This window comes from Odontesthes bonariensis, chromosome 1, assembly GCF_027942865.1.
Source record: "Odontesthes bonariensis isolate fOdoBon6 chromosome 1, fOdoBon6.hap1, whole genome shotgun sequence".
NCBI lineage: Eukaryota > Metazoa > Chordata > Actinopteri > Atheriniformes > Atherinopsidae > Odontesthes > Odontesthes bonariensis.
In genome coordinates, this window is record NC_134506.1 from 41560565 (window position 1) to 41586263 (window position 25699).

General features: G+C 41.0%; 2 protein-coding genes across 3 annotated transcripts in view; one reads left to right on the top strand and one right to left on the bottom strand.

Moving 5' to 3' along the window:
* serinc4 (serine incorporator 4) overlaps positions 1-19658 on the top strand; it is a 36185-nt gene extending 16527 nt beyond the window's left edge. The window contains exons 5-11 of the mRNA XM_075466937.1: positions 175-268; positions 4701-4912; positions 6162-6257; positions 13702-13828; positions 13920-14032; positions 15290-15443; positions 17279-19658. Of these exons, the coding sequence (XP_075323052.1) occupies positions 175-268; positions 4701-4912; positions 6162-6257; positions 13702-13828; positions 13920-14032; positions 15290-15443; positions 17279-17486 (1004 nt within the window). The 3' untranslated portion in view covers positions 17487-19658. The remainder of the gene's footprint in view (positions 1-174; positions 269-4700; positions 4913-6161; positions 6258-13701; positions 13829-13919; positions 14033-15289; positions 15444-17278) is intronic.
* The window catches only part of adamtsl5 (ADAMTS like 5), a 53323-nt gene continuing 46590 nt past the window's right edge, over positions 18967-25699 (bottom strand). For both annotated transcript variants that reach the window (XM_075466935.1, XM_075466934.1), the window contains exons 12-14: positions 22689-22817; positions 21804-21875; positions 18967-21726 (exon numbers count right to left, since the gene is read on the bottom strand). In XM_075466935.1, the coding sequence (XP_075323050.1) occupies positions 21386-21726; positions 21804-21875; positions 22689-22817 (542 nt within the window). In that variant the 3' untranslated portion in view covers positions 18967-21385. The remainder of the gene's footprint in view (positions 21727-21803; positions 21876-22688; positions 22818-25699) is intronic.

Sequence of the window (25699 nt, forward strand, 5' to 3'; positions counted from 1 at the left end):
GGGCCCATAAATCTCCGCAGTGTGGTTTCACTTTGCTTTGGAACAATAAATGTGGTGGTGATACACGACTGATATCACTGCTGATTTACGATCCGCACTTATCTCCTCTGTTTGTTGCTCCTTTTTATCACTTCCCCAAAATCAATCATTGCGTGGCTTCTTTCCCTCTTTCAGCTTGGCATTATGTTGGTGTGGTGGGAGGATTTGCCTTCATCCTCATCCAACTCATCCTCATCACAGCGTTTGCACACACCTGGAACAAGAACTGGTGAGTGAGCAGGTCCCGTGAATAAAAATGTTTTATGACTGAAAATGTGGATTTAAATTGAAAATGAACGATACAAACTGATTGCAGGTGAAGTATGCGGACACTTGCTCTTTGTTAAGACTCCATAAGTTCATTTAAGGCGAGACACGGCAGCAAAAACAGGGATTTTTCATGCACACTGGAAAAAATCAAAGTCTTACCAAGTATATTTGTCTCATTTCTAGTCTAAATATCTCATTACACTTAATATAAGACACAACTGCCTAACAAGTACTATTTCAGCCAGATATAGGGATTTGTTTGAAGACAATACATCTGGAATATCTTGTTAAATGAAAAAGTCTTGAAAACAAATTGTTTAGAGTCGGATTTCATATGAAACAAGCTTTTTTTTTTTTTACATTTGAAAAGGTTTTTAAGCTAATTTCAAGATCACTTTTAACTCAAAAGTCCTAAATATCACATCTTATTTCAAGAAATCTTGACAAGCTGATTTTCACTAGTTCCATTGGCAGATTTATTTGCTTATTTCAAGCAAAAACGTCTCGTATTTGCTGTTTGTCTTACTTACTTTTGGAGGGGCATTTTTTTCTGGTGCAGTGGTCAATTTTGAGATTTTGGGCCAGTCTAGTGCTATTCTTTCAACCTGCTATAAAGAATTTTTATGCAATATTAGTATTACTAAGGGCCTGACCATTTATTCTGTTTTTGAGCAATTGTTTCCAATACAAATGTATTGAATTCCCTTATTTAAACCTTTAAATGCGGTTTTCTCAAAATCAGTTTTTTGTGTTTTTCCAGTATCAATATCTCAGCCTATGGAGCACCTACTAACACCAAAATTTCCAGTTGTACGCTTAGCAGTATTCTGAAGATATTTACAGAAGGATTTGTTGATAAATCATTCCTGGCCTGATTTATGTGACATTATAATAAAAAAATATGGCGAAAAGCGATGTTTTTTTAGGCTATGGGCAGTATATTTTGATTTCCTAGGAAATGAAAGCAGATATCCTGAAATCCCTCTGTAATTTTCTTTTCATTTTGTGTGTAAACAAAATGAAAAAAGAATTTTGCACCTGGCTTTATCATATGTTCAGATCTAGCTTCCGGAAATATTCATGCAAATGTGCGCATATTTAATGAGATAATGCCTCATTTGCATAATTAAACATACACATTTCTAAAACTTGTAATACATTTTTTTTCATACTTGTATAAGTAATCAACTGAGGAAGTTTCATGGTGATATCTATCATTTTAAAATGTTACCCTGTTCACCTGCAGTGTCTGAGCTCATGCACAAAGCCAGAACCGTCGCTTTCCTTGTTAACGTGTGAAGACTCTGACTGGTCCTCCAGCACTTAACACCTTTTAGATGAACTGGAATGCAAAGACCTTAACACCACATAATTGCGGAACCTTACTGATGTTATTGTGCCTGAATGGAAGTAATTGCAGCTACGCTGAACATCTGGTGGAAAAAGTGAACCCGGAAGACTTGGAGCTGCTAAATCAGCACCTGCTTTTGGAATTACACGCTCTCTGTTTCAAGGCGCGCACGTAGTTACGCCTTTATGAGACCGATTCACCACTTTTCCAAATGAAACAGTTAAAATAGATCTGATAAATAAGCGCTCTATAGTTGATATGGATGCAGACTGAAGACAGAAAACACCAAAGCTTCCTGATTTAAGTTTTAGATAATAGAGCAACAAACACTTGTTGTTTCGTCTCATCTCTCTACCTATGAGAAAAAAAAGACAAAAAAAAACAAATTAGAATTATTCAATATACAAACAAATACTTCAATCTGAAAAATATTTAGTCTAACTTTTTTTTTTTTTTAGCAAATTTGACATTTTGGAGATACATGGTCCTGACCAGAGCGTGTGGACGGAGCTGAGCGGTGAGGATTTCCGCTGCTCGCTCACCCAGGTGTTCGCTCCACCTGCTCAGTCACACCAAAACGCTCCGTTCACACGCTCTGGTCCTCACATGTAAAGCAGCATCACTGCAGCCTGATCAACATCTGGAGAGGAGATCTGCTCCTCTCTACAGGTGATGATGAGTTCATCGGTCCTGCAGAGTTCTGTAAATTACGCCGACTGCAGCATCATCCGTTAAGGCCGACAGATGTTCAAACACAGAAGCACAACTAACTGCCTGTTTCTGCTAATGTTTGGTCTCTGTTTTGTTCGCCTTTTTGTAGTTGGGATTTTTTTTTAAACGTGTTTTCTTTTCTTTTTATTTATTAATTATCTTCAGCCAGAGATAAATATCATTTAATGAGATAACTTTTGTTCTTGGAGAAATGACTTTGAACACAATCAGCTGTGAGCAGATCAAATAATTATCATTTTAGGTCAGCTTCTGCATTGTTCCCCAGAATATTATTGATTTTAAAAGAAAACTCTCAATTTTGAGTCGGAAACCAGCAGATATCTCTTATTAATACTCAAATGAAGCTGGTTTGAGTCTTTTAAAAAAAAATCAGAGCTTTGATGTGCAGGACTCTTAGGTTTAAAGGCCTAAATCTGCATGTATGATCGATATATAAAGCCAGTCAGCACAAGTCTATCAGCTGATTCCAGTCAGTCAATGTTCTGCCTCAGTTACACCTAAACACACTGAGAGCTCCGGCCGTTTGCTGCTTTTTTTCGGCCTGTTTAATAACTTTGTTATTCTCCTCTTCTCCGTCTGCATCTTTCCTCTCATGCCCTCGTTCAATCAGCCAAACTGGTCCCAGATGTGCTTCACTGTATGCAGATGTTGCTGCCAGTCCCCCACAGTTACCTCTGTGCACGTTGCTGCTGCACGGCAGAGTTGTAGCTACAACTACTAAGAGGATTTATTCGTGCGGGACATTTTTCAAGGCAAACGCACAGAACTAGAAAATCCTCTTATTCCCTTCATAGTGGTGCGAGCTTTTCATCTATCTACCCCTCCCCCAAAAAAAAAAGTCAATCTCTTTCCTCTTTGTTGACCTGGAGTTTTCAGGTCAGACAAAAATGACATTTTCTAATACTGGTTGAACACTGAAATACGCTTTGATATAATCAACTCTTAACAAGCTGCACATCGTGTCCTCTGGCGCCTCACTCGCACTAACTCAATGCATTTTTCCAACAAGTCATTTTTTCAGCAATTAGATAGATTCACTCCCTCTAATTAGTGTGATGAGGGTCCTTTTTTAAAAAAAAAAAAAAAAAAACAAGGCCCATCACTGAATATCTGGTCTCAAAGATAAAACTCAAGCCATCGAACTTGGTCATTCATTCAGAATATGTGCGAGTGACATCACAGCGTCCATATCCACATATATACAGTCTGTAGTTAGAGGCAACGAAAGGCCGTCTGATCCAACGATCCAATGAGAAGGAAAGGCTCAGATGCTTAGCACATGCACAGGAGAGAAAGCACAAACAGAAAATGTGTAATTGGTGTGTTAGTCCAAAAATGTAGCAGCTGCGTAATCTGTGGTGAGTAAATGTGAAATGACAAAGTAGCCATAGCTGCGCTGATCTGCAGCACAACCCAGCAGCTCAAATCAGGGCTCGTAAAAAGAAAAATGACCTCAATTTGAGGGCAATAAAATCATCGTGTGCCTACATCTGCCTTTGAAAATCCTAACATGATGGCATGAGTGTTTTTGCATGTGTTTTGCATTACATGAAACTGTCATAAATGTGAGAATACACGATGATTAGATGTTCCAAACTGTCGTGTAAGGAATGAGGAAAGTGTGGCCTGTGGTGTTATATAACCGACTGTCTTAAAAGAGAACCGAGTTCACTCCCAACCTCGTTAAAAACAACTTTGCACATTTCTACTTGGTCTGGAAAAGGAATAACCAATACATGTTAGGTTTAGATTAGGGCTGGGCAACAATTAAAATTTAATCTAATTAATCACATGATTTCCCTGATTAATCACGATTAATCGCATTTGTACGCAAAATCCAAAAATGAATCCAAAAGTAGTGTATAGCTTTTAGCATTTAGTTTTATTTTAAATGTGCTGCCATATGAATGAAAGTGCCATAACATTTGTTGTGCAAACACACTTTTAACATCAGCATCTTTCTGTAGTTTTTATGTAGAAGCCTCGCTCCACTGTCTGTTTCCTTGAATGACTTGCTGCTGAATGACCTGCAGACTTTTATTAAATATTAAAAAAATACATTGTTAAAGGTTTGCATCACATTGTCCTGGATGCCTGCAGTTCAAAATCAAAACGGGCATTAAAACACATTACCATCTCACAGTTTTTGCACCTTTATTGTGACTTTTACTATGTTTACTTTACTTTTTTTGGAAATAACATTATTGTAACATGATTGTCTTAAAAGCTGCTCTGACACATGCAGTTTGGATGCAGAGTGATGCATGCAGAGCTAACACCATCACTGTGCCCCCCCCCCCTTCCTCAGGTTGACCGGAGCAGCAGAAAACAAACGCTGGTACCTGGCGGTGATGTGCGCCACCCTCTTCTTCTACACCATCGCCACCATGGCCTTCACCTTCATGTACAAGTACTACACCCACCCCATCGCCTGCCACTTCAACAAAGTCCTGCTCTGGGTCAACCTGGGACTCTGCGGCCTCATGTCCTTCATCGCCGTCACGCCATGCGTGAAGCAGAGTGAGTTGATGAAAGGCGTTCACGTGTCTGTCAACACTCAGTCCTCTTCCAGACAAGAAACATCTGCCTGTTATAAACCAGCGCTGCTGAAAATAATAGTTCAAATTGTCTGTTTGAGAGCTTATATGCAAACTTTTTTGGTATCAAAAGCCAAAAGGGATGCAGTTTAAGTCAATTAGAGTCCATTTAAAAATAGCATTTGGGACAACAATCAACACCAGTTCCATTCAGTGCAGAGTTACAGAACATGTCTTCAGAAATATTGCACATCAACCAAATTTGCATCATCAGAATATTTACATATAATATCCAAAGTTGTCCAATAAGGAAGCTGAGAGCAGGTTTTCCCACAATTATTTATTCTGATGCTGTTGTCTCAACAGTTATTCGGTTATTCTGTGATCGTGAGATAAAAACATTTGTTGAGAAGAAATTGGCTCCCAATATAACCTATAAAAAATAAACAATACAAACAAAAGTGAGCTTAGTGATCAAGATCATGAGCAAATGAAGGTTAGGTTCATTACTATGCACATACTCCCCCACTGTTTATGAAATCACATGTTATGAAGTTCAATGATCTAGTATATTACAAAATAATGCAAATAATGTGTACTATAGAGCTAAATCAAAGTTACTCCCAGTCAGCATACAAAGGTTTTTCTCACCTCAAGAAACAAAGTATAATTTAAGAGACATGTTGCAAATTTACTGTACCAAAGGCCAAAAAAGAAATGAAAAGGAGATTTCATTATGGAATGATGCTAATATAAATGTAAGAAATTGTAGTACATTTTTGGTTTTCAAAAGGATGGTTTCTAAAGCAATTTTTGAGGGCTACAAGTATTTATAATTTGTGAAGGATTTCGTGTTTATTTCATGATTTTGCTTCATTATTCTTCTATTTTAACTGTCACTTTATTGGATGCAATTCTGTTTTTTGTCTTTTCTCTTTTTACTATTACTTTTTTCTTCTTACTTTAGTATTTATAAAAAATATAGGTTGATGGGTAGCTTAATTTTGTTCAACAGGACAGGCTTAAATATAAGCATTACGCTTAAAAAATGCTATGAATGTACTGAACACATTTGTTGTTTACTGTGTGACTGAATAAACAAACAAACACTGTTTGCAAACCAAGCAGGACTCACTGGGTTGAGACCGAGGAGGACACGGCTTCTCAAAGAAAGGCCAATGTTTGCTAAATGACACAATGATCACATGGTGTTATCGTCTTTGTCTTGGCAGAACAACCTCGATCTGGGCTTCTTCAGGCCTCCATCATCAGCTGTTATGTCATGTACCTCACTTTCTCTGCGCTGTCCAGCCGCCCGCCGGAGAAAGGTAAGCGAACTCAGATACAACCAGCTGATCCATCCTGTCAGTTAGAGCTCATCTGATGAGCATTCGGAGGGATTTCCCACCGATACTCTAGATTTGAATACAGTACATGTATCAGTCTGATAGTTCAGAAAACTGTCATTAAATATAAACTTGATTCATAACCTCAGACATGATTTTCACCGTTTCTATGAAAATAACTGCATATAGGAACACACAGTTTTTAATAAAGCAGGAAACGGTTTCCATTTGGAAGTTGGTAGGTTTGGTGATAGAGTTACACACACGGCCGTCGTCCAGTATACCCAGTCAAACCAGTTCTTACACTTTATCTGAATGTAAACCTCCCTTTCACCTCCTGAGGAGTGTCCGGGGTAATGAAATGCAACTGTGCTGGAAGAAGATGGGCGTCTGTCATAATGATTCTTGTTACTCTGCTGCCCAGAGCCAACCATCAGAGTTACTGGACCTCAGACACAGGAGAACAGGCGTCGGCCTTCTTTTAAAGCATGATATGATGATTCCAGCATGGAGCATGGATCTCATGTGTCCAGACACTGAAGCACCGATGCATCGTTTGCTGCTGCAACAAACTGGGATGGCAGAGCAGCGCTTTGACAGGTTACACCTGAACTGGAAGCATGCTGGATCCCACGCGATCTTCATTCTAAACAGAAAATGTTGCCTTTGAGAAAATGACACAACAGGAACAGCACTACAAAACATGCATCATTCAGGCAGAATTACAAATTCAGCTGTTATTATTAAAGGGATAGTTCGCCTCTTTTCACATGAAGCTGTATGACATCCCATATTAGCAATATCATTTATGAACATTGACTTACCCCCTGCTGCGTCCTGTGAGCAGAGTTCCAGCCTCGTTTTGGTGTTGATGAAGGTAGTCCGGCTAGTTGGCTAGGGTTTAAAAAAATAAATCGTTTTGTTTCTCAAAACAATATGCGTTCAAAAGAGTAATACATTTGCGTCACAAAATCATTCTCCAGGAAAAAGTCAGACCTCACAATCGCTTGGTTCTATTTTCTCTCCCTTCATATCACTGCCTGCTGTGTAGACCGAGCAGTCCCCTGCTTCCGAGCAGCAAACACTGTAACAGGCGCGGCTGTCGGCAGGTGGCAGCAGGCAGTGATACGAAGGGAGAGAAAATAGGGCCAAGCGATTGTGAGGTCTGACTTTTTCCTGGAGAACGATTTTGTGATGCATATTGTTTTCAGAAGCAAAACGCTTTATTTTTTAAACCCCAGCCAACTAGCCGGACTACTTTCATCAACACCAAAACAAGGCTGGAACTCTGCTCACAGGACGCAGCAGGGGGTAAGAAGATGTTCATAAATGATGTTGCTGATATGGGATGTCATACAGCTTCATGTAAAAAGAGGCAAACTATCCCTTTAAGTGACTTTATGTTTTTGGACCTAATTTCTTGTTTGGATGGGGTTGTGGTGCCGCACCTGCTTGCACACACTTCACTGCAGCTCATCCATATTCCTTGTACGGTGTATGATGGGGTATAAGAATAAGCAGGTGCATGACCAGCCCAATTTACCCCAAATGGCTTTGTGTGGTCAGGTATTGTGACATAAATGTTTGCTTTCGCCCACCGTTTTGTTTTCCCCGTTTACTTTTACGCATTCTTTGGTAAGGATTAGGTTTAGGGACCTAAACCACATGATTAGGTTGATTTAGGTCCCTCAGTTTGTCATGTTTATGACTTCTCTTGAATAAGAAGTTTCCACATATCTTGTTTTTCTGGCTTACCGGATACAAGTCCTGCTCCATCTGCAAAAGATCCCCTTTGTTTTGGGTCCAGGAATGGACAGATGCAGGGAGGAAATTCCAAAAAAATGAAATTACTGGCAAAGAAAGAGTCAAAACAAGGAAGTGGATTGCCTCGGAAATCATCAAAGACGAGAGTTTAACAAAAGCAGAATCCAAGAACAAAAGAAGGACCAAACATCCAGAAGTGATCAACGGTATCATTTTGAGAAAAGACACTGAGAACAGAGCTGGAAAGAATAACCAAGAAGACAGTAACGGCAAGGATCTGACTATAACTGAGACAAACCAAGCTGGGATGGGCTCTGGCCCTCCTGGAACCTTGAATTGGATTAAGCTGGTACAGAAGATGGATGGATGGGTGGATATAGAAAATACACGGATGGATGGAAATGATATACAAGGCATGAAAAATGTGGCAAAGGTGCAAACAAACCTCCCACTAAAATCCATTTCTCTGACAGTCGTGCTGGGTGTCACGGAAAAAGAAAAGACTCAAGTCGAGTCCTCCTTCGTGAATACAATGATTTTTGTTTCATGCCCATTTAGCCAGGATTTAGCCAATACCAGGCTGAACAGATTTATTACAGAGGTGCCCTTCTCACGTACAAAAACACCCAATCACACTCTTATTCTCACAGACACACACACACCCTCCGTCATTTACTTTTGCCTCTTTCGTAATGACTCACCTTTTGGCTTCAGGTAGGAGAAAGCGCCCCCGCATGACTGAGACATTAGTGCAGCGGTTTGTCAGTCTTATCCGGGCTTTACATCTGAATCACGCATGTAAATATAGATGTGCACACATGCAGGCACATAAACATGCACACACACACACAGAGATAATCTGGGATGAGATGTGCTCTGACATGCCGCCTGCTGAGCCGGTGGCCCGTGGTGAGAACAGACTGAAAGATATTTGTTTCACATTCTTCACGGATCCATTGACAACATAATAGTGCAAAGAGACAGCCTGGCAGCGTTATTACACATGTTCTCAAACAGCTTGTCCTCATGAGCAGGAAAAATGCAAAACGATGTTCAGACCTCCAGGAACAGAGCCGGCCTGTTTTTTACGTAGGTTGGACAACACAAGCAGATAGAGGGAGAACATGCAGCTATTCTTTATGTAGCTGTTTAAGGTTCAGCTTCTACGTTCCTTTGTTGTCTGTTTTTTCACTGAACTGGCTGAAAAAGGACAGAGTTAGACTCCAAATCTGGACGCCACCCTTCATGATTTGAATGTCCAATTTTTACCAGGTTAAACTTTGATTTTAGTGGTTTGGACCTGAGTTGGACTGAGGTTTAAGGAAATTAAATTTATACCAGTTTTTGGCACTTAGCTATCAGTGTAACCACTCAGCTTGCTGCTTTGTTTGGATTATTGCAAAACTTACTGAAAAACTATTAAGTAGGGCTGGGCAACGATTAAAATCTTTAATGTAATAAATCACATGATTTCCCTGATTAATCACGATTAATCGCATTTGTACGCAAAATCCAAAAATGAATCCAAAAGTAGTGTATAGCTTTCAGCATTTAGTTTTATTTTAAATGTGCTGCCATAGGAATGAAAGTGCCATAACATTTGTTGTGCAAACACACTTTTAACATCAGCATCTTTCTGTAGTTTTTATGTAGAAGCCTCGCTCCACTGTCTGTTTCCTTGAATGACTTGCTGCTATCAGTTGTGTGTTTTGCCTTTAAGTGATATTTTAGACTGGAACTACTACGCTGAGAAGACAATTCAACTTGGCTGTAAATGCAAGAGTTTTTTTAAAAATGTATTTTGAAATACGTGCTTTTATGTTGAAACAAGTAAAACAGGAAGTAGCGCCTTCACACGGAGACCGAGGAGCACCTGTAGCGGTGATATCCAACTTTAAAATGAAAATGGCCGAGTAAAAGTTCCGTACCCTTCTCCATGTTTGGTGGATCCGCAGCAGAAAGCAACAGACCTTTACAATAATAAAACCTGCGTTAATTCCTAAAAGAATATTTCTCAATGCAAGACTGCAAAAACTTTGGTCTTTCTGGGGAAACCTCAGCGTGGAAAGGCCGAGGACAGAAAGCCCTGCTGGATGAGCTGGGAGCCCTCAGGCAGCTCTGCAGGAGAAACCGTCACCACGCCACCATGATCCATACAGACACATGGGCTCAGGAGGAGCTGGGAGAACCATTTCCACTCAACACGGTCCATGGCCGCATCCAGAAATGTGACCTGAAGCTGTACCACACCAGGAGGAAGCCATATATCAGCTCTGAGCAGGAACACGGCCCAGTTCTCCAGACACCAGCTCGTCTCAGAGGGACAGAAAGACAGTGGACACGTGTTCTGTGGGCAGATGAGTCCACCTTTCAGCTGCTTCTGGAGTTTTCTTTGAGTTTTCTTTGGGTTTTCTTTGAGTTTCTTTGAGGTTTCTTTGAGTTTCTGGAGTTTTCTTTGAGGTTTCTTTGAGTTTCTGGAGTTTTCTTTGAGTTTTCTTGAGTTTTCTTTGAGGTTTCTTGAGTTTTCCTTGAGGTTTCTTGGAGTTTCTGGAGTTTTCTTGGAGTTTTCTGGAGTTTTCTTTGAGTTTCTGGACCACGACCCAGTTCTATGGACACCAGCTCGTCTCAGATGGACAGAAAGACAGTGGACACGTGTTCTGTGGGCAGATGAGTCCACGTTTCAGCTGTTTCTGGGAAAAACTGCTGAGAAAGAGCATCCAGGCTGTTCTCAGAGGAAGGTTTAAACCCAGTATCTGTGATGGTGCGGGGCTGCATCAGGGTCCATGGCAGGGAGGGCTTCATCTGTGTGAAGGTGTGGGGGGGCATCGGGGTCCATGGCAGGGAGGGCTTCATCTGTGTGAAGGTGTGGGGGGGCATCAGGGTCCCTGGCAGGGAGGGCTTCATCTGTGTGAAGGTGTGGGGGGGCATCGGGGTCCATGGCAGGGAGGGCTTCATCTGTGTGAAGGTGTGGGGGGGCATCGGGGTCCATGGCAGGGAGGGCTTCATCTGTGTGAAGGTGCCCCTGATGCAGAGCTGGATGTTGGAGTTCTGGAGAGACAGATGCTGCCATCCAGGTGACATCCAGGCATTTTCCCGGGAGCTCCGTGGTTATTTCAGCAGGACGACGCCACACCTCATTCTGCAGGACTTCATACACACAGAGTGTGTGAGCTCGACAGATGTGCAGTCCACATCTGTCTCCTGTTGAACATGTATGGAGCATCATGAAGAGGAGAACCAGACAACAACAATCAGACAACTGTTGAGCAGCGGAAATCTTGGATTCAGCAGGAATGGACCCAGATTAGTATCCCAAAGCATTAAAAATGTGTCATTAATACGAAGCTGATGGAACACAAAGATACAAAGGTTTGTGTATATTGGTCTTACTAAGATTTAAAACATGTTCTAGAGAAGCTCTGTCCACTCAAAGAGAATAATTAGAGACTAATTAGAGCAGTGATACTCACCATTTTGTTCACAAGAGCCACATTGGCAGCAAAATCATGGGAAGAGCCACTTTTACCACAACATACTAAAGTCCCCTTTTGCAAATGTGCATTTCTACATATAAAACATCCCACAGAAAAAGAAACAACACAGCCAATACATTTTCAGTTAAGACCACATTTACCTTAATACTAGGATGAGCGGAAGCTGACATGCATGTCCTTGACTTTCTTCATGTTGTATTTGTAGTTTGTTGTTGTAATCATAGTGAGACATTCAGGATGAGCATGGTTTTTGTGCTGGTTTTTGCCCTTTTTTGATTAAAAACCGATCCATTGTGCCTGCATCTCGCGCTGGCTAAAGGAGCTAGCGTGCTCTGCGGTCAAGTGTGACGGTGGTTTAAGCGGGCTGCGTTGCCAGGTTTAACAGAGCCCCCTTTAGGAAACACCATTAAGCCTTAATTAATACTTAATAAAAATACTTAATACTGTGCAGTATTCTCTGTATGTTATTTGAAAAAATGTATTGTTATTGTTACCATATTGTTATAAGCTACTATGGCCGTGCAATGAGTATCTCTGAATTAGAGCCTAATACCACCTTTCATCATGCTGTTAAAGTACGCTGAAACGTGGCTACTGGCACACTCACAGTCATGTTGAAGGTGTGTGAATATGCAGGATGAGCGTGCACAGTCTGTGTGTGTGTGAGCCCTGTGGGAGCACAGGACATTGTAGCAACTTGTTGAGAAAATATGCGCCGAGCCTGTTATGAAAGCACCTTTTCACCACAGACTGGGACACACTCTCACAGCAGCACACAGTCAGTAGCTCTGTGATGCCCAATCTTCACCTTTTGTTGCTGAGTTTTCTTTCCTCATCTGCTCTGATGCAGATTTTCATGTTTGATGGTGCGAACCATCTTCATTAATGCGCTCTTATGGTTTTTGTTTGCCGCAGAGTCTGTCACCGGAGAGCTCATTCTTCTCCGTGCACTTGTTTTTCAGTAGAAGAATTAGTCAGGAGTTCAACTGAAAAGGCAACACAAAGAGCAGGACTTGTTCTCTCCCCCCTTGACGACTCTTGACCTTAACTGTGCACGTGTGCGTCTGCTTTTGTGAGGAATGATTTAAGCTTTGGGCCCTGGGAGCGAGGACGATATAAGGACACGTTGCCAAAAAAGGATTTAAGATCCAAGATAAAGATTCTGTGATTACTTATGATGGTATAAAGGGAAAGCAAAGTCCTTAAGCATATCAGGACACAAATGCATGTGTGAGCATATTACGCTCTAAATCCTGTAATTAGCCAGTGTTTTCACTGAGCTCAACGACACACAAACACAAAGTTTCTCTGGGGGCTTCACGGGATTTCTGAGTTTATGTGTGTGTACTGGTGGGTTAGGGTTTGTGCATGCATATATGTTAGGGTGTCCAGAGGGTGAGTCTATAAGAAAGAGATGCAGCCGAGGCCCTTTTTTACAAGAAAGAAAGGAATTTTCCAGGGAAGGAAATGAAGGAGAAAGAATGAAGGAAAGTGACACAACACGTGGCACCTTTTCTCTTTGTTCTTGATTAATGAAGCAAAATACAGTATTATATATCTTTAATGAGAAACATCTAGCAAAAAAAAAACAGTTATATACCTTATTCACTTATTTAAATAGCAAACCAAAGATTGTAATATTTGAAAACAGATGGAAAGAAAACAGGAATAACCTTCATATTTATAGCTTCATATTTATTCCGCTCTAACTCAGAGAAATCAAAGAAAACACCATCAGAAGTTAGGTTTCCTAATGGATGATGGCAACTTGCATAGTGTAGGAGAAAGGCAGCCTCCAGATTAAATCTTTCTTTGGTTTTATTTCTGTTTAAACCTTTTTAACACATCTGATGCATTGCTTTAAACATGGTTCAAACATTTGTCTCATAAAGCATCCCAGGCTTTAAAGGGCCTTAAACTTTGTTTATGGAATGTCTTACATTCACTTTGCAGATTTTCTACATTCAGTTAATAATGATTTAAAGTAGAAGATCAAAAGAAAGTTTGCTTTTTGTGACAGTGATGAGAGCTTTAAAAAAAAAATGCTTTAAATATTCATCGGGTCTCATTTACTCTGCATGAATTAGAGATAAAAGTGTAACCAGGGAGTGTTTTTCTTCTGTTATTCTGCAGTGTAACTCAAAGAGTTGTGTTCTTTTGTTTGTCAGTGGTGTATCAGGGCATGAACATGACCGTCTGTTACCCCAGCGTGCGACAAGATGGCATCCAGAACGAAGGCAACGCTGTGGCTATAATAGGAGCTGCCATCATGTACTGCTGCGTCCTCTTTGCATGGTAAGCAGACACATTTATGTCTCCAAAGAATTGACAGAATATGAGTGCTATTTTGTGCAGATAAATGAGCTCAGATCTATTCTCCCTGCAGCAACGAAGCTTCCTACCTGGCAGAGGTGTTTGGGCCATTTTGGATGATCAAAGTTTATCGCTATGAGTTCCAGAAAGCAACCTGCTGCTTCTGCTGCCCAGAGGAGGAAGCAGGTTGGTACCGATGCTCTCAACACGGTCTGCGTCATCGTGTCTGTGTCTCGTCGAGCTTTGTTTAAAGCATCGTGATGATCTTTAAGAGATTACTGTCAAAAATACCTTTATTCACTTCAGAAATGTATTCGTTGCCAAACTCGAGTCTGTTTTAGATAAGTCAGAAATGGGTTTGAGGTCCAGAATCTATTGCACATGTCGGCTGGATGTTTCTTATTTATAATGGTCCCCCAGAGGCTGCATCTTACTGCTCACTTACTCACTTTCAGTTCAATTCAGTTTATTCATATAGCACCAATTTTCAACCAAAGTCGTCTTTAGGCACTTTGCAAAAAAAGTGAGCAAGTTCACTTCAAGTCCAATTAAAGTAAGTCCATTTCAATTAAATTCAGTCCAATTCAGTTTAATCAAAAGCAGTCTTAACCAAGAAAACCAACGGGTTACATAACATCTTCCATTCGATGAGATCCGCCATACTGAGCATGTACAGGATAATGAGCAAATGATTTCCTTTTAACAGGAACAGTCCTCAGCATCACCAGACTCAGAAGTCTGTCGTATCAGATAAAAGATGCCCAGTGCATCATGGGAGCACCAGCAGTTTATAGGCCTAATTAAACTAATTAAAGGGATGTTTCAGGATCACCTGAGCCATCCATTACTATAATATTTACCAAAAATATTTACCAGGCTTTTATTCCCGTAAGACCTGCACGTACTCTAAGGGATTGTTTTCATGGATATGTACAGTGGAGTAGCATCACCATAGCAACGGAAGCTGCACCTTTATGCCGTATTAAGATTACTTTATTGTCATGTTAGTCAGGTGATTAGATTTTCCAGGTTGGCACCTGTTGAACACACGCATGCACATGCCACTGGAGCCAATCACAGCACCCGGGGAGCATGGGGGTATGGTGTCCTTTCTCAAGGCCGTGGCAAGGAGCGGCTCAAAGAGAGTGGGAATCGAGCCGCCGACCTTCCGGTTATTGAACTCTAACCGCTTATTATCTAATAAAAGCATATATAAAGTAAACAATGCCGTTCCAGACTCAGAGCCCTGTGGAACTCCATGACTCGTTGTTTTTTTTTTAACAAACTGGAATCTATCAGATCAATATGACTTTGTGGTTCCTTTGATCCCAACAACATGTTCAAGCTGTGGTTGAGCTTATCAAATGCAGCACCGAGATCTCAAAGGACAAATACAGACAGAGGGGTCGTCCTCACAGACTTTCTTACTTTTCTGTTTTCCAGCTGAAGAGGAGTTGGTGATTGATGACGACAACAAAGGCTGTCAGAAGGTTATTCACAACGAGACGCAGAAAGTGGCATACAGCTACTTCTTCTTCCATTTCGTCTTCTTCTTGGCCTCGCTGTACGTCATGATGACCCTCACTAACTGGTTCAGGTTAGTCAAAGGCATTCCCACACGTTTTTTTTTTGCTTTGATTTGATATTTTATAGGGCTGGGCAACGATTAAAATGTTTAATCTAATTAATCACATGATTTCCCTGATTAATCACGATTAATCGCATTTGTACGCAAAATACAAAAATGAATCCAAAAGTAGTGTATAGCCTTTAGCATTTAGTTTTATTTTAAATGTGCTGCCATATGAATGAAAGTGCCATAACATTTGTTGTGCAAACACACTTTTAACATCAGCATCTTTCTGTAGTTTTTATGTAAAAGCCTCGCTCCACTGTCTGTTTCCTTGAATGACTTGCTGCTACCAGTTGTGTGTTTTGCCTTTAAGTGATATTTTAGACTGGAACTACTATGCTGAGAAGACAATTCAACTTGGCAGTAAATGCAGGAGTTTTTTTAAAAATGTATTTTGAAATATGCGCTTTTATGTTGAAACAAGTAAAACAGGAAGTCGTTAGCTCTGTGAGCTTCACTTTGGCTGTGTTCGAAACCGCATACGATCAGACAGTATGCAGAGCGTTTACCCACAATGCATTTCGCTCCTACCCGAGCCGAAATCAGCCGGCCTGAAGCTGATTTCGCTTAAAGCGGCGCTATGCAACTTTCAGTAATACGGGGTTTGTTTACCATGCAATACACACCCCAAAGCTGTAGGGGGAGCTCTGTAGAAAATAAGGCGACAGTATAGCCAGACTGTCGTAAACCCACCAGAGGCAATTTACGGTTTATTTTTCAAGACACTGGCAGAGAGTTGGAGAGCCGTCGACAGCTAATGGAGAGGGGGTGTGTCTTATCAGGCTACCTGGCCAGAGAGTCTCTATTATCTGTAAAAGGGCTGTGACCTGGCTCGGCTCAGAGCCCTTTACGACCTGCTGTGAAGCAGTAGTTCTCAGCTCTCGTGTGTCGCGAGACTTCCAGAGGTAAACAAAGCACGCGGCGCCACAGGCAAAGTTGCAAGCGCTGTTTCGGTCTAGGGCCACCAGATGGAGATGGAAATGTCACCGTTTTCATCAGAACGGGTCAGCCAAGCAATCTGATGATTGCCAAGCAATTTTATGACCATGAAAAAGTTGCATTGTGCCGCTTTAAGCTCTAAACTCTGTGAACTTTAGCAATATTTGAAACATTTTCAGGTGAGAAAGTAGTCGTTTAGATCCCCAACGTGTTGAAAACCTGACAAAATACCGGCTATTTACAATTTTGTTCCCACAAATTCGGCGCTACTAAAGCTAGCCGCAGTGAGCAACGCACTTCCGGTTATTTTCACAAAAATAAAATACCCGCTGCCTTTTATCATAGGGAAAGCATTACGATACAATTGGTGCTTTTGTTTTGAAAACAGGAAGTGAACCTACCCTCGTTGTAGCTAGCTTGAAACTGCCATTTTGACAGGAAATGACGATCGGCGACGTCACGTTACGTTGCATCTTGGGTAGTTTGAGTATGAGTAGTAACCTCATGATGCATACCCAACATTTCGGCCAATCTAGTATGCATCCGGGAACTTAAAAAAAGTTAAAGTTAGTATGAGTAGTGGGAGTAGTAGGAGAAATATGCAGTTTCGAACACAGCCACAGAGACCGAGGAGCACCTGTAGCGGTGATGTTAGCTGCTAGTTTATTTTTATTTTATTCCTCCATGCTTCGTGGTGTTTGCTGTAACTGTGTGAATGTGATGCATTCAAAAGACTTTTACAATAATAAAACCTGCGTTAATGCACGACAAAATAAATAATTAACGAGTTAACTCGCCCAGCACTAATATTTTAAGATTTCTACGCGGTTCCTTTTGTAACCTTTGCTGTCGTCTTCCAGCTATGAGTCAGCAGTGTTGGAGACCACCTTCACCCATGGCAGCTGGTCTACCTTCTGGGTGAAGATGTCGTCCTGTTGGGCCTGTGTGGTCCTCTACCTCTGGCTGCTGCTGGGTCCTCTGTGCAGCTGCCAGAACGAGTCGAGGCCGCGGCGCTCACGCATCAAACGGCGCACAGCATCCTCTCGCCACATCAGTGTCAGTGTCTGACGCTATCTACGAGTGTCCGGGCAGAAAGAAGCATGCGTGACGTGATGTGGAGGTCAGATGATTGAGCTCCCGGCGGTGCCCTGCAGGTGGACATTTTTTACGAGTGGACATTATTGGGTTCAGGGATCAAGGACTCACAATGGTGTGAGAAGACTCAGCTCAGCGCTTGGTGCCCTGCTGAGATATGAAGAACTGGCCCTGAGGTCACAGGCCGGACACCCTGAACTGATACCGTTAACAAGGATGTGACGGTGGTTTCAAAACACATTTACAGAATGAATTGCCAAAGGGATCAGAAGGAGTGAATTTCTTCACTCCGTATGATGTGGGGAAAAAAGTGAGAAGGCATCAAGATGGACACATTTCATATTTCTTACTGTTTAATTCTAGTTTTCTTTTTTTATTTTCATCTTTGCAATATTTTAGACTTCTAATGTTATAACGGAGAAAAAAACCTCTAGATATTTGCTATATCATTGTTATAAAAAGCATGCATTCCAAAAAGATAGCTGTTTTTTTTTTCTCAGAAGATTGAAGAACCTGCCCTGAAGCAGAGAACCTTGTTAGTCCTCTGGTCTTAGACAAACATTTGACGGTTCTAAACATGAACAAATTTTTCCCGAAAGCTATGAACAACAACCACAAGCAGCTCGTCTACAAAACAAAAACTGGTCCTTACTCAGTGTAGAAAACCCTCATCATAAAAATCTGAGAAACAATCCCTGAAATAGTCAGAAAGAAATCTTAAATACTATTGATAGATATATATATAAAAAGTGCTCATATTTTTGCAATATCATATCATATGCTGAAACATGACACAGCAGATTGTTTAAAACAGATGGTCTAAGCAGCTTATGCCATGAAAACAAGCCAGGGATCTGACTAATAACCATTAAACACACACATCTGGACAGTTGTGCTCTATTAAAGGTCCAGTGTGTAAAATATGATATTCGGAACCATGTTTTGATTCCATCTGAATAAGAATTGCGATCTTTTTATAACCTTAGATCAAAGAGGTCATGATTTAAGCTCTATGCCTTCCCCCCACATTACTACAGTAACCCAGAACGGACACAGTGGTTATTATGGTTTCCCTACAAAGAAGTGAAGAGTGAACTAATGACTCAGTTAGTTGCAATCTTTAATTAATGCCACTAGATGTCACTAAATAGCCCACATCCCTAAAAAGCCCTTTAAAGTCTGAGGAATATTCAGGAAAAACCTTTTGAAAGCTTAAATCTTCTGATTTATTGAAGATTTATTTCAATACTGATCACTTTTTTAATAAAAAGAATGGTTTGTGTGTCTGTAAGTGATAATGCGACTCTCACATCATCCTGTAGGCAAATCAATGAATCAATCAGCTGCAAAACCAACTGTCATTAGAACTAATGTTTGAAATCGTTCGACAACCTCAAGTTTGTCCAAGAATTCAAATTCAACCTGATGGAGCTGAAATGAAAAGAAAACCGTGTAGATACACAGAGCTTTATTTCATTTACTGCTGACAGTTACAAACCAGCATATGTACAGACAGAACAGATTTAATTGAATCTTTTGATCAATTTTCAACATTCCTGTTCACGGAGAAGCTTCTGTTTCTCAACTCCTGCCCAGAACCAAAGAAAAATGTGTTCATGTGTTAAAATACGACCCGAAGTGTCCAAGATCACAGGAACAACCCTGCATCATCTCTGCAGATTGAGTTTTACATGCTTACGTTAGATTTTTCTAGATCATCTTAAAGGCAGCTAAACAGAAATGTATGATGCTTCACGGTACATCGTTCACTTCTAAAAGTTACGTCCGGCTTGGATTCATTCGCGTTTAGGAATTTCGATAACGGAACTTTTCCTGAAAATACAAAAGATTAAAAGCAGTGAGTTCCAGGTGGGGGTGAAGCTTTGTGTCTCACGGCTCCAGATGAAGTCTTTAAGACTTTGCTGTGCAGGACTACGTTGTGAATCTTAACCCCCCCTTCATCCTCGTGTTGACACGTGAAGCCTGCTGACTTCCACTAATCTACTGTCTCCTGAAAGGAAACCGAGTCCGAGTCAGTGAGGACTTTATTTGTTTTTTTACAGTTAATGAACAGAAATCTGTCTCGGATCATAATATAAATCAATAGTTTGTTACATTATCTGCATTTAAATGTAGTGTTTCTTTTGTTGTAGATTTAAAGCTTTTTGTAAATATAATGTTTTTCTTACAAATCTTGCTGTTTCCATGTCTGGTTTGTTAATCATAAACTGGTGTTTGCATATCTTTACTCCCATATTTGAGTGAGTACACTGGAAAAAAGTCTAAATCTTACCAAGTATATTTGTCTCATCGAGTATCTCATTACACTTAATATAAGACACAACTGCCTAACAAGTACTATTTCAGCCAGATATAGGGACTTGTTTGAAGACAACACATCTTGAATATCTTGTTAAATGAAAAAGTCTTGAAAACATCTTGTTTTGAGTCATATTTCACATGAGACATGAGAAAGTTTTTTTTTTACATTTGAAGAGGTTTTTAAGCTAATTTCAAGATCACTTTTATCTCAAAAGTCCTAAATATCACATTTTATTTCAAGAAATCTTGACAAGCCGATTTTCACTAGTTCCATTGGCAGATTTATTTTGCTTATTTCAAGCAAAAACATCTTGTATTTGTTGTTTTTCTTACTTATTTTTAATGGGGCATTTTTTCCAGTGTAATAACGATTCAGACTCTTTTGGCGCAGTTTTGTGAGGTTTGAGAGCAAATGTGAGGTTCCAAATGCATAGAACAAGGCACAAGATTCAACTGACTGTTTAACAGACAGCGAGCTTTCTCAGAACAACTGCAGTAAAGTTATACAAAAGTTTATTTGCTGCTAATCAGTGCCACACAATAAAATACCGTATTTCTAAAAATATATTTCATGTAAAGCATCAAAGAGCTGAAAATGAATACCACAAATGAGCAACAGAAAACATGAAAGTCATTAAACGAGTTACACACAAATGACGTGTTACGATTTAAGCTTGTTTTTACACAGAAATATATATTAAGCGATATATTGTTAGAAATGAGTAAAAATAGAAAACTTTGACCAAAAACAGGTGGAATATTTTGAAATGTTCCAGTATTGCCAGCGGGACATCCAACTGGACCACGGAAAACCTGAAAAACACCTGGAAACGGGATGGTTCTGTAGCTCTGGGACCAGCTCTGTGACTCTCCTTAGTCTTCATACTTTTTCTACTGCCATGAGATGAAAGGACCAAAAATTACAATCTTTAACAGCTCGATTCTAACTCAGGCCGTGTGAATATCTGCCACGGAAAGAGTTTAAAAAAAGGCATCAGACTCGGGCTGCACAAACTTATTCAGCTCAGTCTTTGCTGCTCACATTTGTCTCACAAACACTTCCTGCTGCACAAATGCAGCTGAATAAATGAATGATTCTTAACATCAGATGGACCTCGGCAACGTGTCCTCAGAAGAAAAGTAAAAACTGTGTTCAGTCGAGTTCAATGCAGAAGTTTTTTTCTTTTAAGTTTACACACACACACACACACTCATAAACAGACAAATACAATGTAAAAAACTGCTGTGGTACAACAGCAATAACAAAAAGGCTATTTCACTCAGTGTTCTTCTCTTTGGTATTTGTTTAAGGTGGGCACGAGCATCCACCTAAAGTGCTTTGTAAGGTACAGTAAGCTGGTCAGGCTTTTAAATAAACATGGAGTTCCTTTTGGTTTTCTTAATGAGGCGGGTTTCAGATGAGACTGAACCCTTCCTCCGGTCACGCTACGCCTTGCAGAATTCATCAGGCCAGCGGTTTGAAAGTCCACAAATGAAACACGGCAGACGAATTATGTACAAGCCCCCAAATCTTTGATACACACAGAAAACTATGCTCTTCCCCTCAGCTCGGCGGGCTGTTTGGGTCCTCTGTTGCTGCAGAGCCTCTCCAGTTGTCTCAGCAGCTCATCCTCTCTGGGTCTGTACGGCACCACGTAGCTGTCCTCCTCCAAAAGGATGCGGTTCAGCGTGTGCTCATAGTTAATGTGGCGACGCAACATCAGGACATACTGCTTCCCCACCTCCAGGTGAGGACAGTCACAGACGTTAGGGACCCAGAGGAACTCCCGGTGCTCCAGGCGGAAGCGGTTCCGGTAGGTGTGGAGGATCTGGACATCATAACGAGTCTCCTCGCCTCTGTACAGCTTCCCAAACACCCTGGCCCGAAATACTGGCAAAGAATGGAGACGCAACATGTTAGCATTATGTCAAACGTTCGTCCGGTAAAATTTTCAAAATGGGTCTCACCAAAGTCCTTTTGGCAGTACTGTCTCTGCCGTTCCCTTCGACCTTTAACTCGCAGACACTGGCCGCAGTGCCCTGAGGAACAAACCGAGCAGAAGTAAGCTCACTACCCGACAAGTAAGACTTCATTTCTTCACATCTTTCCTGTTGGCAGTTACATCAGTTACACTGGAAAAAAATCAAAGTCTTACCAAGTAAATTTGTCTCATTTCTAGTCAAAATATCTCATTACACTTAATATGAGACACAACTGCCTAACAAGTACTATTTCAGCCAGATATAGGGACTTGTTTGAAGACAATACATCTGGAATATCTTGTTAAATGATAAAGTCTTGAGTCAAATTGTTTTGAGTCACATATCATATGAAACAAGCTTTTTTTTTTTTTTTTACATTTGAAGAGACTTTTATCTCAAAAGTCCTAAATATCACATCTTATTTCAAGAAATCTTGACAAGCCGATTTTCACTACTTCCATTGGCAGATTTTTTTGCTTATTTCAAGCAAAAACGTCTTGTATTTGTTGTTTTTCTTACTTATTTTTGGAGGGGCATTTTTTCCAGTGTAGCCTTGCTGCAGGTCACTGAACCTCTGCCCAAAATCATATCAAACAAGTTTGGTGTCCAGCTCATTAGTGCGTTTCCACAGCGTGATAACAGAGAAGTTGTGTTTGTGGGGCAACAGAACAGCAGCAAAATTCACCATGAATGTGTGAGGTGAGATCCACAGAGCTCCTTTATGACTCTGGGATGTTTGGGCTCCTTATTAAATGGTTTTGCATAAGAATGATAAGAATGTGAAGTGTCCACAAAACCCATTCTTCTTACATTTATTGGGGTTATGGTTAGTTGTTTGTTTATGATGGGGTGGGAATGTGGGGAACATACTTCCAGGTGAGGGCTGAGGGAGAAGATTTCTGTGGCTGTCCTCCCGCTCCAGGCGAGGGATGGGCTGGTGAGGGTGCTGGGGGCGGTTGTAGTGAAGAGGCTGTCGCGGTGGCTTCAAATGCTTTAAAACTGCAAGACAGGAAACACACAAGTTTTAAAGCAAATGACCAGGACTGAAAAATAATAAGCAGTAAGCCTAATTCTAACTTTAGCCTGTCATATGTAGGTTTTATGTTTGTAAAACACATGACAACATCCTGATGCAACTTTTAAGGGAGTCGGTGGGAGTCTGATCCAGCTCCTGACATGGTGTTGACACAAATCATGTTTCTGATTGTGTATAAATTACGGCTAGGCGAGTTAACTTGTCATTATCGAGTTAACTCGTGAATTATTTAACGCCGATAAATATTTTATTGCGTATTAACGCAGATTTTTTTTAAATTCTTAATTATTTTTTGGGGCTTTTGGGCCTTTAATGGATAGGAAAGTTCAAAGATACAGGAAACAGGGGGCAGAGAGAGGGGGAACGACACGCAGCACAGGGCTGTCCGATGCGGGACTCGAACCGGGGCCAGCTGCAGCGAGGACTATAGCCTCTTGTACATGGGGTGCCTGATCAACCCACTACTCCACAGACCACCCCTGTTTTATTATTTGTTTTATTTTGTAAAAGCCTGTTGCTGTCTGCTGTGGAACAGGAAAAGAAAGTAATCAGCGGATCCACCAAACATGGAGAAGGGTACGGAACTTTTACTCGGCCATTTTCATTTTAAAGTTCTTCCAGACGGCGGAGTCGACAGAACCAAAGTCATCTGTAAACTCTGCCAAGTTGAATTGTCTTCTCAGCGTAGTAGTTCCAGTCTAAAATATCACTTAAAGGCAAAACACACAACTGATAGCAGCAAGTCATTCAAGGAAACAGACAGTGGAGCGAGGCTTCTACATAAAAACTACAGAAAGATGCTGATGTTAAAAGTGTGTTTGCACAACAAATGTTATGGCACTTTCATTCGTATGGCAGCACATTTAAAACTAGAAAGCTGCAAGCAGCTGTAGGCGGGACCGAGGTGTGCGTACGTTGGGGCATGCGCTGGACGTTGGAGCCGCAGCTCTGCCCACACGCACTATACCCTCTGCATATGTACGAGCACATAATAACCCCAATGTGGGGACCATTTTTAAGTATCCTAGGGGCGCCACTGAGCCATTTTGCTCCACCCACACACGATACCCTTTACATACGTACAAAGTCAACAGGGTGGACGTGTGTGCCAAGTTTCATGACCTTGAGATGATGATAAGGCTTTCAAATCACAAACGCCATAACACGATTTTCACCACCTGGCCACGCCAACACCGTTCAGAGTTTGGAAAAGTTTCTCCATGAATTTTCGCCCCATGTCTTAAGAGTAACCTGGCCAAGTTTGAAGCTTGTAGCATTAAATCTGTAGGAGGAGTTTGATAAAATGTGAGGTGTTGAAAAAAAAGACATTTCCGACCACCAGCAGGTGGCGCTGTAGGTGGATATCACTATTTTATATGTACGCGTTCAGGCTTGGTCCAGCAATCACCGTATGGAGTTTGGGACAGATTGGAAAATGTTTGTGGGAGTTATAAGCAACTTAATTTTTCATGGCGAGTCATAAATTTGAGGCGTCGCCACGGCCACGCCCTTTGAGGTTTGAAAAAGTTGTCCAATGATTTTTTTTCCCCCCATGTCTTAAGAGTAACCTGGTCAAGTTTGAAGGTTTTTGCATTAAATATGTAGGAGGAGTTTGATCAAATGCGAGGTGTGGAAAAAAAAAAGACGTTTCCAACCACCAGCAGATGGCGCTATAGGTGGATGTCACTATGATAATATGTACGCGCTCAGGCTGGGTCCAGCATTCACCGTATGAAGTTTGGGACAGATTGGATAATGTTTGTGGGAGTTATAAGCGGCTTTATTTTTTGTGGCGAGTGACGGCGAGTCATCAAACTTTGAGGCGTCGCCACGCCCACGCCCTTTAAGTTTTGAAAAAGTTTCTCCATGATTTCTCCCCCCCCATGTCTTAAGAGTAACCTGGCCAAGTTTGAAGTCTGTAGCATTAAATCTGTAGGACAAGTTTGATCTTATGCAAGGCGTGGAATCGGTCAAAAACTGACTTTCCATCCAAAATGGCCGCCTTCCTGTGTACGTGGGACCATAGTGACCCCAGACTTTTTTGTGCGTCTGGCCATGATGAAGTAGTGTACCGAATTTCGTCGTCCCACACGAAACTATTCCTATTAAGGGGACCATTTTTAAGCATCGTAGGGGGCGCTACAGAGTCAATGAGCGACTCCCAAAAATATAAAGTTTAGATTCTTTCATGTCGTCGACTGGCAGGTGGCGCTCGCAAAATTTCCTGAGTTTTCGAGCACCTTTTGCAAAGTATAGGAAGACGGAATAATAATCCTTACAGATACAATAGGGTCCTTGCAGTTTCACTGCTCGGTCCCTAATAAAACTAAATGCTAAAAGCTATACACTACTTTTGAATTCATTTTTGGATTTTGCATAAAAATGCGATTAATCGTGATCAATCAGGGAAATCATGTGATTAATTAGATTATTTTAATCGTTGCCCAGCCCTAGTATGAAGTAGAAACTGCTTTCAGATACCTTGATCTGATTCTAACTAAACAGGAACACCCTCGAAATCCCTGCAGTGTCTCAACAGTCCAGTTTCACAGAGAAAAAAATGCCTTCCCAAAACAAAATTTTAGGCTTTTTCCAACCAATGCAGCTGGTGCCTTAACCTGGATCAGTTCTGCATGAGTCATCCTGGAGCAGACTGACAAAACCCTCAAAAATTCAAAATAGCACACACCTGTTATGACTGTTCTTTCTTTCTTCTCCTTCGGTAATCTATACTGCAACAGTCTAACTACTTATTGAGGATTAATAGGGTACTAGTAAGTTCAATTCAATATTATATCAGCATATGCTGCCTCAAAAAACATCCCAACACCACCACCAACAACAA